Consider the following 15,515-nt stretch of genomic DNA (forward strand, 5'->3'; position numbering starts at 1 on the left):
TCTCTCAGCCGGAAAATGTGCTTCACATGTCTTATTTAATCTTCACAACTGCCTTGCAAGATATTATTATTACCTCCAGTTTCGAGAGAGGAAACTGACACTCTGGGAGCTTGGTAGTGCCCCTCAGGGTGGCACATGTAGGGTGGCAGGGCTGGGATCAAACCCCAGGTGGCCTGATCTCAAAGCTCTCCTTTCATGGAACCTCACTGTTATCTAGGCCTCTCACTTCAGGACATAGAAATGGAGTATTTGCAACAGAAGTAAATTAGAAGTAGATTAGATACAAGGAAAACGTTTGGAACAGTGAGTATTGTGGAATGTTGAAATGGTTCATCATAAGAGTTGGTTATCGCTTTCTTTTAACCTATTTAAGATTGAAGGGTGGGGTTTATCATTATTGAGTGAATTTAAATTTCTTCCTTGAAGTGGAGCTGGTACTTGTTAGATTAATTTCCTACCAAATATTTTTCCTCTTCACTTAGTTCCTCCTCTGGCAGCTGCCCATTCCAGTTGGTTGGCTGTGATTAGTTCTACAATCCAGCCGTAGAGATTCCCAAATTCTTGACTGAAACCAATAAAGACTAAATTGCACATTGTTTGGCATCTGAGTTACATGCAGAGGGTGTAACGTTTGAATTGAACCAGCCTCCCTACTGCTCCTTGTTGCAAATTCCAGCCCCATTACTGATAGGCCAGCCCCGCCTGGAAAGGGTCCAGGTGGACTGGGCTTTGGGGGCCCCAACTCTGACCACAGCCTGAGTTGCATGCAAACGGCGCCTCTCTTCCAGCCCAAGCAGCTGTTCTGGAACAGTGACTGCACGCGGCGCTGCCGCTGTTTCCGGCGCAACCTGATCCAGTGCGACCCGCGCCAGTGCAAGTCAGACGAAGAGTGCGCGCTGCGCAACGGGGTGCGCGGCTGCTTCAGCACCAAAACCTCCTACTGCCTGGCGGCCGGCGGCGGCGTCTTCCGCACCTTCGACGGCGCCTTCCTCCGCTTCCCAGCCAACTGCGCCTTCGTGCTCTCCACCATCTGCCAGAAGCTCCCCGACATCTCCTTCCAGCTCATCATCAACTTCGACAAGTGGTCGTCCCCCAATCTCACCATCATTTCGCCCGTCTATTTCTACATTAACGAAGAGCAGATTCTCATCAACGACCGGCACACTGTCAAGGTGACGAGCCTGTCCTTGATTCTTAAGAAACGTACTCTGGAACGTGGGCGTGTCTAGGGGGTTGTTTGCTGTGGTTTTCCGTGAGGTTTGAGGATAACAGGCTGTTGCTTCATATGTACCATACACCGATGACCAGATTTTAAAGAATGAAAATATAAAGATTCTATAAGCGTAAGCGTGGGCCCCATTTAGTCCTTGACTAACGATTTCCAAAGGAAATGTACAGTGTCTCAGGGCTATAAGGTCGGTGTGGGTGCTGATAGAGCCTCAGGTGATAAAATGGTAGCTAAGTCAACTTTTACTTTGAATTAATTTCCAAAAAGCATCTCATTTGCTTTTAAGAGCCTTTAAAATTATTCTTAGCTCTGCCTACCTGTACCAAGACCCACTCTTTCATCTCTGCCATCCTTTCTAGAAACTGAGAGAAGGCAAGCGTTTGCCTATAAACACAGCTACTAAATAAAAACGGAAGAGAGATGCAAGAGGGAGGAGATATGGGGATATATGTATATGTATAGCTGATTCTCTTTGTTATACAGCAGAAACTAACAAACCATTGTAGAGCAATTATACTCCAATAAAGATGTTAAACCAACAAACAAAAACGGCAGGGAGGGATCGTCCCTCGCTATGAGAGCGCCCCCTGATGACACACCAAGGGAAAGAAAACAGAGGAAGGATATGGTGGTGGCTTTCTCTTAGGTTGGCCCTTCCCTAGGCCTGCTGCCTGGTTTCTTGTGAATCTTAGACCCATATATAAATAAATGTGAATCTCCAACCCACCCCCATAACTAATACACCTCTCCAACTTGCATTCCTCCCATCCCTCCATTTAAGAAGATAATCTGCTCGGAACTAGTGGTGGTGACCCCCAGCCTCTCAGCTAAACCAGGCTGTTCATAGCAGACAGACCAGAACCATGGAGTCAGCACCCGGTACCCCGGGTTGCGGTTCCAGCTAGGAAGGGCCAGGGAGAGAGCCAGCACACACATAGGAGCATTTTTGGAATTGAGTGTTACTGTATCTGCTTTCTACCACGGGCTCAGATAATTGTGCACTGGGAATATCTTTATCTGAAGAGTCATCAAATAGCTTAGTATCCAGCCTTAGGGAAAAGACTGGCAGTATTTTGCAGGCTTAAAAGGAAAAGTCTGGATTTTAATACTGGTTTTTAACGTCAATGAAAGCTGCTACTGTTTTTGACACTCCAATTCCTTTTGCAAATTGGCCCACATAGACACAACTGCATCGGTCCAGAATACAGCAGCAAGAAAGTGAAAAGGGACCACGTGACAGCAAAACTGACATTGTGCTGAATAAAATACCCCCAGCCACTAAAATAGTGAAGAATCATATTTTTTAAAGGCTTCTGCTTTTTTTAAGAAATGAAAGTTACTAATAACCTGGGGTGGGGAGAAGAATTTATTTTGTAAGTACAGGAAAGACATGTTATGTTCTGTCCTAAGGGCTAAGGAAAAAAGAAACTGTTATAAAGCAAGAAAATGACAAATGGAGAAAATACTGTACCTATAGGACCTCTGGGAGGGTACCTCCTGTTTCAACATTATAAACAAGAAAACAATTAACATAGCAATGACCCCCAGGTTCATTTTAACCGTGTTAGACCCTCCTTAGCACAGGATTGGGATTTCGTTTTCAGTAATTGGTTTATGCTAGAGAAAATTTTATACAAAAATCCAGCCATTTGTTGTGAGTTATACTTTTCCATTATTTTTTTTTTGTAACTCTCTGCCTCCATATTTTGCTTCTCTGGGGGGAACTGTGGACAGTTAGATGAGGGAGTACTCAAATTCTAGGGCGGGGGTCAGCAAAATATGAAATTCAGCCAAATCTCCTTGCTGCCTGTTTTTGTAAATAAAGCTTTAGTGGAACACTGCCTCACTCATTTAGTTACTGTTGTCTCTGGCAGCTTTCCTGCCACGAGGACAGAGTTGACAGAGATCATATGGGCCGCAAAGTCTAAAATATTTACTCTGGCCCTTTACAGTAAATGTTTGCCAGTCCCTGCTTTGAGGGTCATATACTTTTTCTTTCTCCTTTGACAGGTGAATGGCACACAAGTGAATGTTCCATTTATAACCGGGTTGGCAACCAAAATCTACAGCAGCGAGGGGTTCCTGGTGATCGACACCAGCCCTGACATCCAGATACACTACAATGGTTTCAACGTAATAAAAATCAGCATCAGTGAGAGGCTGCAGAACAAAGTGTGTGGCCTTTGTGGCAACTTCAACGGGGACTTAACCGATGATTACGTGACCCTGCGGGGGAGGCCTGTGGTGAGCAGCGTGGTGCTGGCCCAGAGCTGGAAAACCAACGGTATGCAGAAGAGGTGAGAACTTCCAGCCGCTAGACTCAGGGGCCCCAGTCCTCCCACGTCCATGACAGGTGTTGCTGAGGAAGGGACTTTGTACAGCATCACCCTTCCGGACTCCTGCAAAGAGCTAAGCTGAAGGTCTTTGGAGTTTTCATCATACAAATAGGCACAGCAGTTTCTTGAACAGCAGAGGGAGGAACTAGGCTTAGATGATAAAAGTCTACATTTTTGTGTCATCCAGCCCTCGGCTAAACAGAAGAGTGTGCCCAAGATTAGAATTCTGAAACCTTGGCCAGCTGCCCAACTGCAACTGGGCACCCCTGCTGGGGGGTGGGATTAAGATTTAACCCAGGAGATGAGGGCTATCCCTTGCTCCCCCGTGCTGAGACTGTGTGTCTGTGACTCTTACCAGAGGCTTGGTTTTGTGCAGGTACAAGTTGGTGGGAATCAAGAAAGCCTTTTTAAAAGCAGAAGTCCGCAAGGGGATTATCAGGCCCCTCTCTGGCCAGCTGAAATAGAATGAGCTAAACAAGTTACTCCAAAGGTGTTTAATTTAGGGCCCTTCTGGGCTGCTGAATTATGTTAATTCCTCTCAGGATCTATAGATATGCTTCTCTTTCCTGGCATTTCTTTGCTCGTACAATGGTTCTGTCCCCTTGTGCTTTAATACACCAAACATCAGCTAAATTCCCAGATGTGAAAATGAAGCCCCAAACCCTCTGTGACCCTTCTGCAGGTGTAAACCGAAAAATGTACCGTAAATTAAACTATCCTGTGCATTATGGGACCCAGAGCTGGAAAGAACCTTGGGCACCATCTGGTCCAGTCTCTTTTCTAGGTGAAACAGAGGCTAGAGTGGAATGATTTACGTTGAGGGGGTCCTATAAGTGGCAAAGCCAGGATTAGATTCCAGAATTCCTAATGTGATGCTTTCTCTAAAATGTCACTTCTAGGGCCCACAGTTAGAAAAATGACTACTTTGCACACTTAAGCTATTCTGGGGCTTCCAAAGGTGAGCAAGCTTCAGTTCCTCCTGAGGAATTATGAGTCTGTTTAAGCTTCCTTTCCCTTCCGCTCTTCCTTTTTTTCTTCCTTTATAAACGATTTCAGCCTGACACCAATTTTCTTTTGATGATTTTACTTTCGGTCTCTGATAGCTAAACTGGAACTGGTTGAGAAGTTTCTGGACTTCCTTTCAAATCTTTAATTCTACCAACTGTCGTTGCTATGATTATTAATAGTGATAGTAACTATTATTATTATTGGTGGTGGTTGTTATTATATGAACACCCGTTAATAGTTATTGTATCAGTTATATCGAAGGTTAATGGTTATTATATCAAGATCTACCTTTTGTCTGACACTTTGGCTACCAGTCCATCACTTTATCTTACCCTCACTTATCCCAGTGGCGTAACAATAGAAATTACCGTGACTTTCCTAAGGTCACACTGTCTGTTAGTGTTGGGATCAGCATCCCACACTAACTTCTGGGTTAGCTGAAAAGGGCACTGCCACGGTCTGCCCTTTCGTCGGCCATCTTGGATGCCTCGTTTTGCTTCCTACCCTGACCAGACCTCTCGCCCCCAGCTGCAACGAGCTGCAGTTCTCCCAGTATGCGGCCATGTGTGACAACGTGCACATCCAGAAGATGCAGGGCGACGGCTACTGCCTGAAGCTCACGGACATGAAGGGCTTCTTCCAGCCCTGCTACGGGCTGCTCGACCCCCTTCCCTTCTACGAGTCCTGCTACCTGGACGGCTGCTACAACCACAAGAAGTACCAGCTGTGCGGCTCCCTGGCTGCCTATGGGGAGTCTTGCCGCTCCTTCGGGATCCTCAGCACCGAGTGGATTGAGAAAGAGAATTGCTGTAAGAGAATTATTTTATTTCTGCAGACTCTTTGCTAAGTTGAAAGCACAGCTTTGCCAGTGGCATCGCTGTGTCCAGGGCCGGCTGGCTGGTCTGCATCTTGACCCATAGATCTGCTTCCAGGGTTGGAGGGTGGAGAGCTGTGAGAGCTTGTAGCAGATTTCATGGGGCGCATTTTCAGTGGAGCCTGACTCCCCTCTAATTGCCTGACCAGTTATGGAATTTGGAACACCCGCTGGGGAAGGTGAGGTTCTCTGGGTTGGAGAAACACCAGTGTAGCTAGTGACTTTAAGATAGCCGGACAGAGTATAGGATTCCTGATTGATTTCAGTGCCCCAAACTCAGCTCTCCTTAACATGGCTCCCTTAACATGGGTCAGAGCCCAGATCAGAAAGAGAAGGCACATGGCAAGTGGCAAGTGGAGTTGGAATTGAGCTGGCTGTATCTGCCTGGTTGCAAGGAAGCCATGGTTGGATTCATAAAGGGATTACACATATATTACTGATGAAATAAAGATCTGTAGATTCTTGCATTTTTTTTCTGTAGTAAGAAAACTATTTTGATCTGCGTTATCCATTATTCTCTTTGTTCATTTTCTTACCATGTTAATCAAATACATGGAGCAAATAAATATGTACATAATCACACATAAATGTGTCACATCCATATATGTGTGTGCACATACATACTGATCAATCTGTCCCATGAATGCAGTATGACATGGCGGCCGACAGGAGGTGCGTCTGTCCCTCGACATGCACCACCAACCCGATGTGCATACAGGTACTGCCATGAAAACTGGCCCTGTTCACTCCAAGACTGAGCGTGCACATCAGTAAATCTGCAGACCAAACCTGAGCAAGAGTAGGGATGCACTTAATTCAGAACCTGAAAACAATGTGGTTCATTAAAATATGCATGCAGTGACTTCAGAAACTCTTAACAAGCAAATGACCGGTCTCTGTTAGCAAGCAACAGAAATAGTTTGTTTGATAACTTCAATATTTTACCCTGTTCTGTTAATAAACAATACTTTAAAAAACGTTAACTGTTTTGAACTTTAAAAATTGTCTGGATTTTTTTTTTTTTAAGTATGAATTTTTGCTTTTAACCTTAAAACTTCCCTCTGAATTGGGCATGTCGTATTTGCCAAGCGGTAGGTGGACCATCATGTGTGTAAGTGAGGTTCTTTCCTTCCTGGAAGCTGTAACCTCCACACTTTCTCTCCCTTATTCTCTTGGGTGGTGTTCATATTGTGTTAATCAACCAGCACATTCATGGAGTGGCTGTTGCGTGCTTAGCACCGGTGTTAGGTGCTGAACCCACTGGGCAAGCAAAAGCGTCTTTACAAAAGGAAGCCTTTAAAAAGTAAGTGCATTTGACTGATGCTGATGGCTTTCCTTCAGTCGTCTTTCTAGGAATTAAGACAGGCTGATGCTCCGCCATACCCGTCCTCCCACGTATAATAGTTACTTAGCAGAGGGTCGGGAGAAGCATCTGCAGCTATGGGATAGCTCAGGGGTTTTCTTTTGTTTTTGAACTCGTGAAGAGAACTTGGCTTGTGCCGGGATTGAATCATTGCTGTTTCTTCAACACTCACCATCATATGCCACGACGATGAGGATTATTACACCTGGATAGGGAGACAGTCTTTAAATAAAGACGTGAGTGTCTACTAAATCCTAATCTTCTCTAAAAGGAAGTCGATAGAGATCTAATACTGAAAAATCAAGAAAAATAGTGATATTTCGAAATATGGACGTAAAAACTAGAAAAATTAAAAGATTTAAAATAGTTGTCTCAGAAGCATTAGAACTGGAAGATAAGAAGATTGGGACATGGGATTGCCATTCTTCAATACAGCATTATTTGATTTTTACCAGTATTATTCTGATAAAAGTAAAAATTAAATGAAAACAGTTTTCGCTTACCATTTGCAAACATAGAGTTAAATATCCGAAGAAACAACCAAAAGACTTTTAAAATGACCAAGAAAAATAACAGGGAAGTGGAGAGGGCCTAGGCGAGGGACTGCTGTGTTTCACTTTAAGCTTCTCAGGACTACTTGATTTTTTTTTTTTTTTTTTTTTTGCATGGCAATTTGACAAAACTTTAAAAATTAAAATTTTCCAAGGGAACACAATTAGAAGTAACAACTGAAATATGTAAGTGAAATGTGCTTTTGTTATATTGAGTCAAATCATCAGAAAACAAACTCATATCAAGAATAAAATAAAGAACTCAAAAAAAAAAGTGAGTGTCTAAAAGAAATGCTCTCAATCAGCAGTTCTCAAACTGAAATGTTGACGAGCTCACAGGTGGCCTATGGGCTCATCTGCTACAGAAATATCGTTTATAACCTGTTGGTGGTGACACTTCACATACATTTGTATTTTACTTAGAGTTTTCCCCTCTGGTAAAACAGTACCATTACTCTAAGTCAATGCTGGTGAGTTGTGTGTAGGTAGTTTGTCTATTTTTATAAAATTAAGTAGAAGTTTGTGGGGTAGCTGGACCATGAATCAAAAAAAGACTAAGAAGTCCTGGTTTGAGGGACCTCTCTGGGACCTTACTGGCCCTAGAATCTTCATTGTTGACAAGTATTTGTTGAGCATCTACTATGAGGTGGCTGGGTGCTGGGAATCTAGAGGTAAATGGCTTGGACCCTACTCTTTATATAAATATAACCATACCAATGCATATGATTGTGGTACAGAGCAGGAAGTGCAGCAGTCTCGGGATGTCCCGGCAGTTAAGCGTGTCTGTGTATTCCATCTTCCCCTCTTACCTTCACCTGTGTGTGACCTTGGGTGCATTTCAGCTGTGATGCCAAGTTACGATACTTAGCTGGCAGAGCTTGTAAGGGTCGGAAGAGGTAATGCCACCAAAGCATGAAGCACGTAGCAAGGACCCAATTACTAGTATCGTCATTATTTCCCGGAAGGCTGCCCTGTCTGTTGGTTTGCATCTGCCATCTGACCACACCAGGTCCACTGAAGTGGCGAGTCCAGAGTGTGACCACATGCTACCGTGCACTGGTGTGAAAATCAAGTTGTGTTTCTGTTTGTTTTCCTTTTTAGCAGGAGTGGTTGAAGATCCCTGTCTGGGAGCGGACTGTCCCAATCGAACCTGTGAGCTGGAAAACGGAGGGGAGCTGTGTGGCTGCATGGAGCCCCCTCCCTACGGAAACAGTGAGTGACACCTGCCGCCACCCCACCCCCAGCCAGACAGGCCCTGCGGGAGACGCCCGGCAGCCATGTAGGAAGGCTTTCGGGTGGGAGCCCGCACGTCCCACACTGTGGGTTAGAAACCCAAGTAACGAAGCTTTCATGAGCATTTAAGCAGAACAAGGAAGGAACCCGACCTCTTCAAAGCAGGCTAATGTTCGTTTCCTTGTAGCTACCTCCTTTTCTTCAATAAATGATAACACGCAAATTTGGACATGCATAGCATCAGCCAGCTCCATCTGAGGCCATGTTCAACATCAGAGGGATCCAAACTGATCTCTTAGACTCACAGGGAGATAAGGTGGTTTGACGAAAACATGAAAGAATCAGGACGAGAGTGCCAGGTGCTGTAAGACGTGTTTAAAGCCAGCTTTATCTGGCCCGAAGCTTTTCGGTGGGTCCTGAAGAAAGCAGAAATGTTGACGCAAACGGCAAACAACTAGGACTCCAGGTAGGAGTCCCCTTAAGGTAGGAATGGCCTTGTGCCCTGGCCAAGAGCATACTCGTTTTGTCGGCTCGTGGGGGACATGCTTTGCTTCCCAGCTCCGTGTCCTTGGCTGAATCGAGGAACTCAGAAGGCACATGCCACGTTTAGCATCGTCAGAGAATGAAAGCCTGGTTGACCAGAAGGCTCCGCAGAAGGGGACCACATGTGCTGTTCAAAGGCTTCACCTGAGCAGATAAAAACGTTTCTCTCCGTTTCTTTAGTGCTTATTAGCCTGTGTTTGTGTACTCACGGAAAATGTCCATTTCAAAAAACAAGAGCTCCGAGTGCCGGCCTGGGTACCAGCTGGGCTGTGGAGAGGCCTGACCGGGGCTGCCCTCACTGGGGGCACGTTCTTTAGCCAGGCCACAGTGAGCCAGGTGCGGTATGGAGCTTACGGACAGCAGCTACCACCAAAGTGGGGCGGAAATCCTGGGTTTAGGAAGAAAAGATCAAAGACACTTTGTATAGCATTTTCACCTTTAAAAAAAGGCTCTCTGGGGACTTCCCTGGTGGTCCAGTGGTTAAGACTCCTCGCTTCCAATGCAGGGGGTGTGGGTTCAACCCCTGGTCGGGGAACTAAGATCCCACATGCCACACGGCATGGACCAAAAAAAAAAAAAAAGGCCCTAGGATTGCCCAAGTTATTGCTTTGAATGAGTTCATATACTCATTTAGTTTGATCAGAGCTTCATTAGAAATGCTGCAGCCTCTGTGTGAAGCCCATCAGCCTCTTCTAAAGAGAATGGGGTGCTTCGCCCACCCACACAGCAAGACCAACTCTCACTGACGTGCCTTTCATAATGACTGTTTCCCCACAGACTCCCACGACATCATTGATGCAGAGGTGACCTGCAAGGCTGCCCAGATGGAAGTGTCCATATCTAAGTGCAAACTCTTCCAGCTCGGCTTCGAGAGGGAGGGTGTGCGGATCAATGACAGGCAGTGCACCGGCATTGAGGGAGAGGACTTTATCTCCTTTCAGATCAACAACACCAAAGGGAACTGTGGAAACATTGTGCAGGTGAGGAACGAGGGCAGGAGAGAGCACCTGGCTGAGGTGGTGACAGCTCCAGGTGTTTGCACATTGATTGTTCTTAAGCCAACTTCAGGGATTCGACTTAGAAACATGCTCCTTGGAAAACAGCAAAAGGCACGTGCGAAATGAAGGACAGCGGGAAAATAATCATTGGGTGCTAAGTGGTTGAACTGAAAGCAAGATAAGTGACATGCTTCCTTCCCTGGTTTGCGCTGTCTGCTGTCCTTTGCCCTGCATGTTGACACATTTTTTACTTCTCTCATGCTTCTGTTGTTCTTCCAGGTAAAGACAGCTGGGTTCAGCTATTTCAGGGTGTAAGGGTGTCCCTGACATCACTTAACAGTTGGCTGCAGAAATACAGCAAGGTCACAACATTTTGTGTCAGGTTATCCAATTCATAGGTTAGCAAAGCATCTCACTTCTCTTCCTCCTGTGCCTTCCTACTGTCTTTTTTTGATAACTGTGTTCATTAACACTTTTTATCAGGGAGTGAAAGGTGCAAGACGGTGAAACATGCGTGTGTTCATTTTGGTACTTGTGGGCTGTCTGGTACAAGACTTGGCGGAGGCTGGATTTTGAATTAAGACTTGAAAGAGAAGATATGTATTACCTCAGGATGGCAATACTTCATGCTGTCCCTGGCTTGGGTTCCCGCAGATAACTGGGGACTGGTTGTACTTAGAATTCAGTGGTACATGAAATCACCCTCCGTGGGCATTCAAGGTTATCAGACTGAAGGGTGCTGTTGACATCTATTGTTAATACTTTTTTCCTAGTAAGTGCTGAGACTAGCTCCATCCTGATTTATATTGGCCTCTGGGTTATATATGAAATGAAGCCATTTTTCCACTTTCCGGCCCGTGGATTTGAAATGCAAGCCACATGCTCGTGCCCAGATTTAATGATTTCTGACCTCCCTTTGCTTTGCAGTCCAATGCCACTCATATCATGTATAAAAACACCATTTGGATAGAAAGTGCCAACAATACTGGCAACATCATCACCAGGGACAGGACGATCAGTGTGGAATTTTCATGTGCTTATGAGCTGGATATCAAGATCTCCTTGGACTCTGTCGTGAAGCCTATGCTAAGGTAGAGAATCTCATGGGCTGTGCACGTTGCTCTGTCTTTTCCTTGACAGTTAAGGTTAGCACAGTCAAAACTGCTAGCATCTGTCTTTGAAGCACTAGGGAGAGAATAATTCATATTTTCTGAACCTAGATGCCTTAGACCTGCATTGTTCGATAGAACTTTCTACAGTGATGGGAATGTCCTATATCAGTACTGTCCAATACAGTGTCTGTATGTGGCCATTGAGCTCTTGAAATGTGCCAGGGCGAGAGAGGTGCTGAGGAACTGAATTTTTAATTTTAATTAAAATTAGATTTAATTATTTAAATTTAATTATTAGACTTTACTACTCTCTGCTTGGCCTTCCCTCTGCATTTGCAGCCTGGAAAATGGTAAGTAATTGAATAGATAACGTTGCTTGGGGTTCCCCGACTTATGACTGTTTCTCTTGTAGCGTCATTAACCTGACAGTTCCAACCCAAGAAGGCAGCTTCACCACCAAGATGGCGCTCTACAAAAACGCCTCCTACAAACATCCGTACCGCCAGGGCGAAGTGGTGCTGACAACTCGAGATGTGCTGTATGTAGGGGTCTTTGTGGTTGGAGCCGATTCCACGCATCTGATTCTGACGCTGAACAAATGCTACGCCACCCCCTCCCGCGACAGCAATGACAAGCTCCGATACTTCATCATTGAAGAAGGGTGGGTAGCCTCTTCTCGGAGGACAGTCTCAGAGCCTTTAGTACTAGATTTGTCTACACTGCTTTTTAGGGAAGAGAACGGGAACTAACATTTGTTGACGACCTACAGGGCCAGCATTTTGCACCCAAGAACTATCTAATCCTGATGACAACGTATGAGGTAGATATTATAAGCCCCATTTTACAGATGAGAAGGCTGAGGCTTAGTGAATCAAGCAGTGCTTAAAATCCACAGCAATTTAGTGGTAGGTCACCAGTTCCATGTGGTATTAACTACAAAATGCTTTACTCTCAATGTGACCCAAGAGGGCATTCTGTCCTGCCTACTTGAATTTCAATCTGAGTTGAATGTGGATTATCTGCAAACGAAAGGATGTAAGGAGAATAACTAAAGGTTGGTGAATAGGACATCTATGAAAATTAAAAAGGGATTAGAGTAATAGCTTATAAACTTTTTTTTTTTTTACTTACCAGTATATGCCCAGCACCTAGCATATTTCCTGAAACAGCGTGGTTATGCAACAAAATTGTTGAATGAATGAATAAATGAATGGGTGAATGAAAAAGAAGAAAAGACTGTGGACCAAACAACAACCATGATAATTATCTTTATTTTATAAACATACTTACTGGTTTTGTCAAGCAACAATACTTTTTTATTGCATACATAATTTATATACAATATAATGTACTTGCTCTAAGTGTAAAATTCAATGATTTTTAGTAAATTTACAGAGAAGTGCAACCATCACCATAATCTAATTTTGGAACATTTCCATCATCCCAGTACCATAATTCTTAAAAGCAGTTGACTATGTTAATCAAAATTCTTTCTCTTGTAAGTGGTAGAGACCATTTCAAACTAGTTTATGCAAAAGCAAGGCACTTCATGGTTACAAAACCAAATCACGTTAAGCAGATGCGGCTTCAGGGATTGGGTCCAGGAAGCCAGATGCTGTCGACTCTCTCCCTCCCTCTATCCCTTGCTCTCTGTTTCTCTGTCTCAGTCACTGTCCCTCTCTGTCTCTGTCTCTCTCATTGACCTCGTTAGACACTGGCATTTTTTTCAGCATTGTAAACCCCCCCCCCGGAGTGAGCATTCCTTCTAACCCCAATTCAGGGAATCCCTGAGAAGGAGTATGATTAGCCTTTCTTGGATGGATTTCCTCTGCCTTGTTTGGAGGAGATGCAACATTAAATTGCCTGGTGTTGCAGAGGACAAAGATTTTCTTGACCCTCTTAGGGTTCCTGGCTGGGTCTGAACATTAAATGGACAAAGACAGATTAACAGGAAAAAAGCATGACATTTATCTAATGTTAAGTTCTACGTGACATGGGAGTCTTCATAAGGAAACGAAGACTCGAAGAAACAGTTCACGCTGAGTATTGTTATGCCCGGTTTGATGAAGAGTGGACAGTCGTGGAGAAGGTCAAGAGTATGTGGTAATTGTAGTAAACTGCAGGGAATCTTAGCCAGACTGTTCAGTTTCATCTCAGTGTCCCTTTGTCTTCAGAAATAAGGATGCTCCTTTCCTTCTGGTATAGGGAGGGCACCTCTCACATAAGGGCTTTATGACCTGTTTCAGGTGAGAAGAGTGACATTCCTGTTTCTGCCATTTTCTCAAACTCCTTCAGCTTAAAATATTCAAGGTGCCAGGTTTGGGGGTAGTGTTTCTTGAACCCTATCCCAGGCCTGAGTCAGCATCCCTCCCTGGACTGGTCAGGGAGTGCTGTGGATACTGTAATTAGCCTTAAAGTTGGGGAAGGAAGGGATGGTTCTCCCAAAGAAGAAGAGTATGGTTCTAGGCAGACAAACAATAGCTAGCCACTATTTTGCACATGAACAGGCTCAGAGCCTGTACACAGCTCACCCAAGGACACCCAACCAGCAAGGGGCAGAGGAAGAAATCTTTCAAGCACCAAGACGCATCAACTCCCTACCCGGCCAGGTGTGGCTTGTGGCCTGCGTTGCTGAGGCATAGAGTAGGATTTTCAGCAAGGGCCTCATGAAGGCACTATCTTTTTGAGTTGATTTTTAGCCTCCCTAGAGGCAGAGGGAAGGACTTGGTGACTATGTGGTATCTTAACAGGCCCAGATGCTCTGGCTAACATCACAGGTCTCCGTTTCTTCATCTGTTCCCTTCCTCTCCCTCCCCCGCCCCCCCGCCCCAGCCATGGCCCTTTCCCAAAGTAAAAGAGCTACGATCTGAGCCGCTGTACAACCCAGGTGGGCAGGCTTGGGCCGCCTTTGAAGGACACAGTGGCATTTAGCATTTTTTAAACGGTATTTAATAGAGTTGACCCAGAGAGGGAGAGTAAGTGAGCGGGTTCATAAATCTCAGCTCCCCCCAGGGTCCGCATGAAGGTCTTCAAATTAAACTGTTGTTGGGTGTGAAGTAATTTCATCGTGTGAGAGAATTTAATTCATGAGTCCTCTTGACCTTTCTTGGAGGGATGTGGTTATTGGTTTTTCCCAGTGAGCTTATGGGAAAACTGCCGCCCAGTGCGGAACGGCTGAGCTGCAGAGTGGGTCCGCATCAGAGTTTGGGGGGAGGGGCCAGCCGCTCCTCTCCATCTACGTTGGGGGCAGAGACGCCACCGCCATCTACCAGTGATGCCAAGGTCTGGGCACACGAAGGTCACTTCTCTGTTCTCTTCATGTGCCCAGAGGAAAGGACACTTGTTCCTCTGATAGTGGACAAAGGATTCTAGTGCTCGGTTTGTTTGTCCCCCTAAGGCGGCATCCAGACAGCCTGTCCCTGCTTCCCGAGGCTCCTTCCTTCTGCTTCCTGTTCTTCTGACACTTAAACCTCGAATCATCTCTCTGGGAGTTGGGGGTCTAGTTAAGACGGAAGGTCTGCGTGAAGACTGGAGGGCTGAGAATGCTGTAGAATCCTTGAACCAATTTAGATTATTCAAATGAGTCACAGTGACAAGGAAAAGTATGGCAAGTAAGTTTTTGTTTCAAAGCATTTAGGAAACTATTGCCTTATGGACTAACTACCAAACTGAATAGGCGTGGGAATGCTGAAGCATAACTTCCATTTTTAATTTTCCTTCTCACGAAGATACTGAATCCTGGGGGCCAGGGGAAGGAAACACACGGAAAAGAGTCACCCTTTTTATCTCAATAAGATCGTTTTAAAGAGCTTCTTGGCCGCAGTGGGCCAAACTTGGCCATGGAAGCACAATTCATTCATTCAGTCACTGATTCATCCAGTCTAAAAAAAAGATTTTTTTTGGTCTAAAAATTAAGTATAATTTTAATACCATATTTCAAACAAAACGGTTCTGAGAGTTAATACTGTACGTAATGTTTCAAAAGTAAAAATACAGCTTTATATATACACATACACGTTCTCTCAGAGCTGAAAGATGGGTCATAGCTTTTATTGCTTCTCAGGCAAATATTTGTGTGAGTTTGACTAAAGAGCATCTAAGTATTCTTTTTAATTTATTTTTCATTTTTATTGTTTTACAGTACGTCCTTGTTGGTTATCTATTTTAAATATAGCAGTATGTACATGTCAACTCCAAACTCCCAATCTATTCCTCGCCCCCAGCCTTCCCCCCGGTAACCATAAGTTCTTTCTCTAAGTCTGTGAGTCG

The 15,515-nt window shown here is 44.7% G+C and overlaps 1 protein-coding gene across 2 annotated transcripts in view; it reads left to right on the forward strand.

Moving 5' to 3' along the window:
- Nucleotides 1–15,515, forward strand: part of TECTA (tectorin alpha) — a 73,614-nt gene that overhangs the window by 52,634 nt on the left and 5,465 nt on the right. Inside the window, exons 13-19 of one of the 2 annotated variants that reach the window (XM_079928586.1) lie at nt 789–1,172; nt 3,239–3,525; nt 5,086–5,381; nt 8,462–8,572; nt 9,914–10,116; nt 11,062–11,225; nt 11,659–11,907. In XM_079928586.1, the coding sequence (XP_079784712.1) occupies nt 789–1,172; nt 3,239–3,525; nt 5,086–5,381; nt 8,462–8,572; nt 9,914–10,116; nt 11,062–11,225; nt 11,659–11,907 (1,694 nt within the window). The remainder of the gene's footprint in view (nt 1–788; nt 1,173–3,238; nt 3,526–5,085; nt 5,382–8,461; nt 8,573–9,913; nt 10,117–11,061; nt 11,226–11,658; nt 11,908–15,515) is intronic. The other variant, XM_079928587.1, reaches the window with a different exon arrangement.

Source organism: Stenella coeruleoalba (assembly GCF_951394435.1).
Source record: "Stenella coeruleoalba genome assembly, chromosome: 8".
Taxonomy (NCBI): Eukaryota; Metazoa; Chordata; class Mammalia; order Artiodactyla; family Delphinidae; genus Stenella; species Stenella coeruleoalba.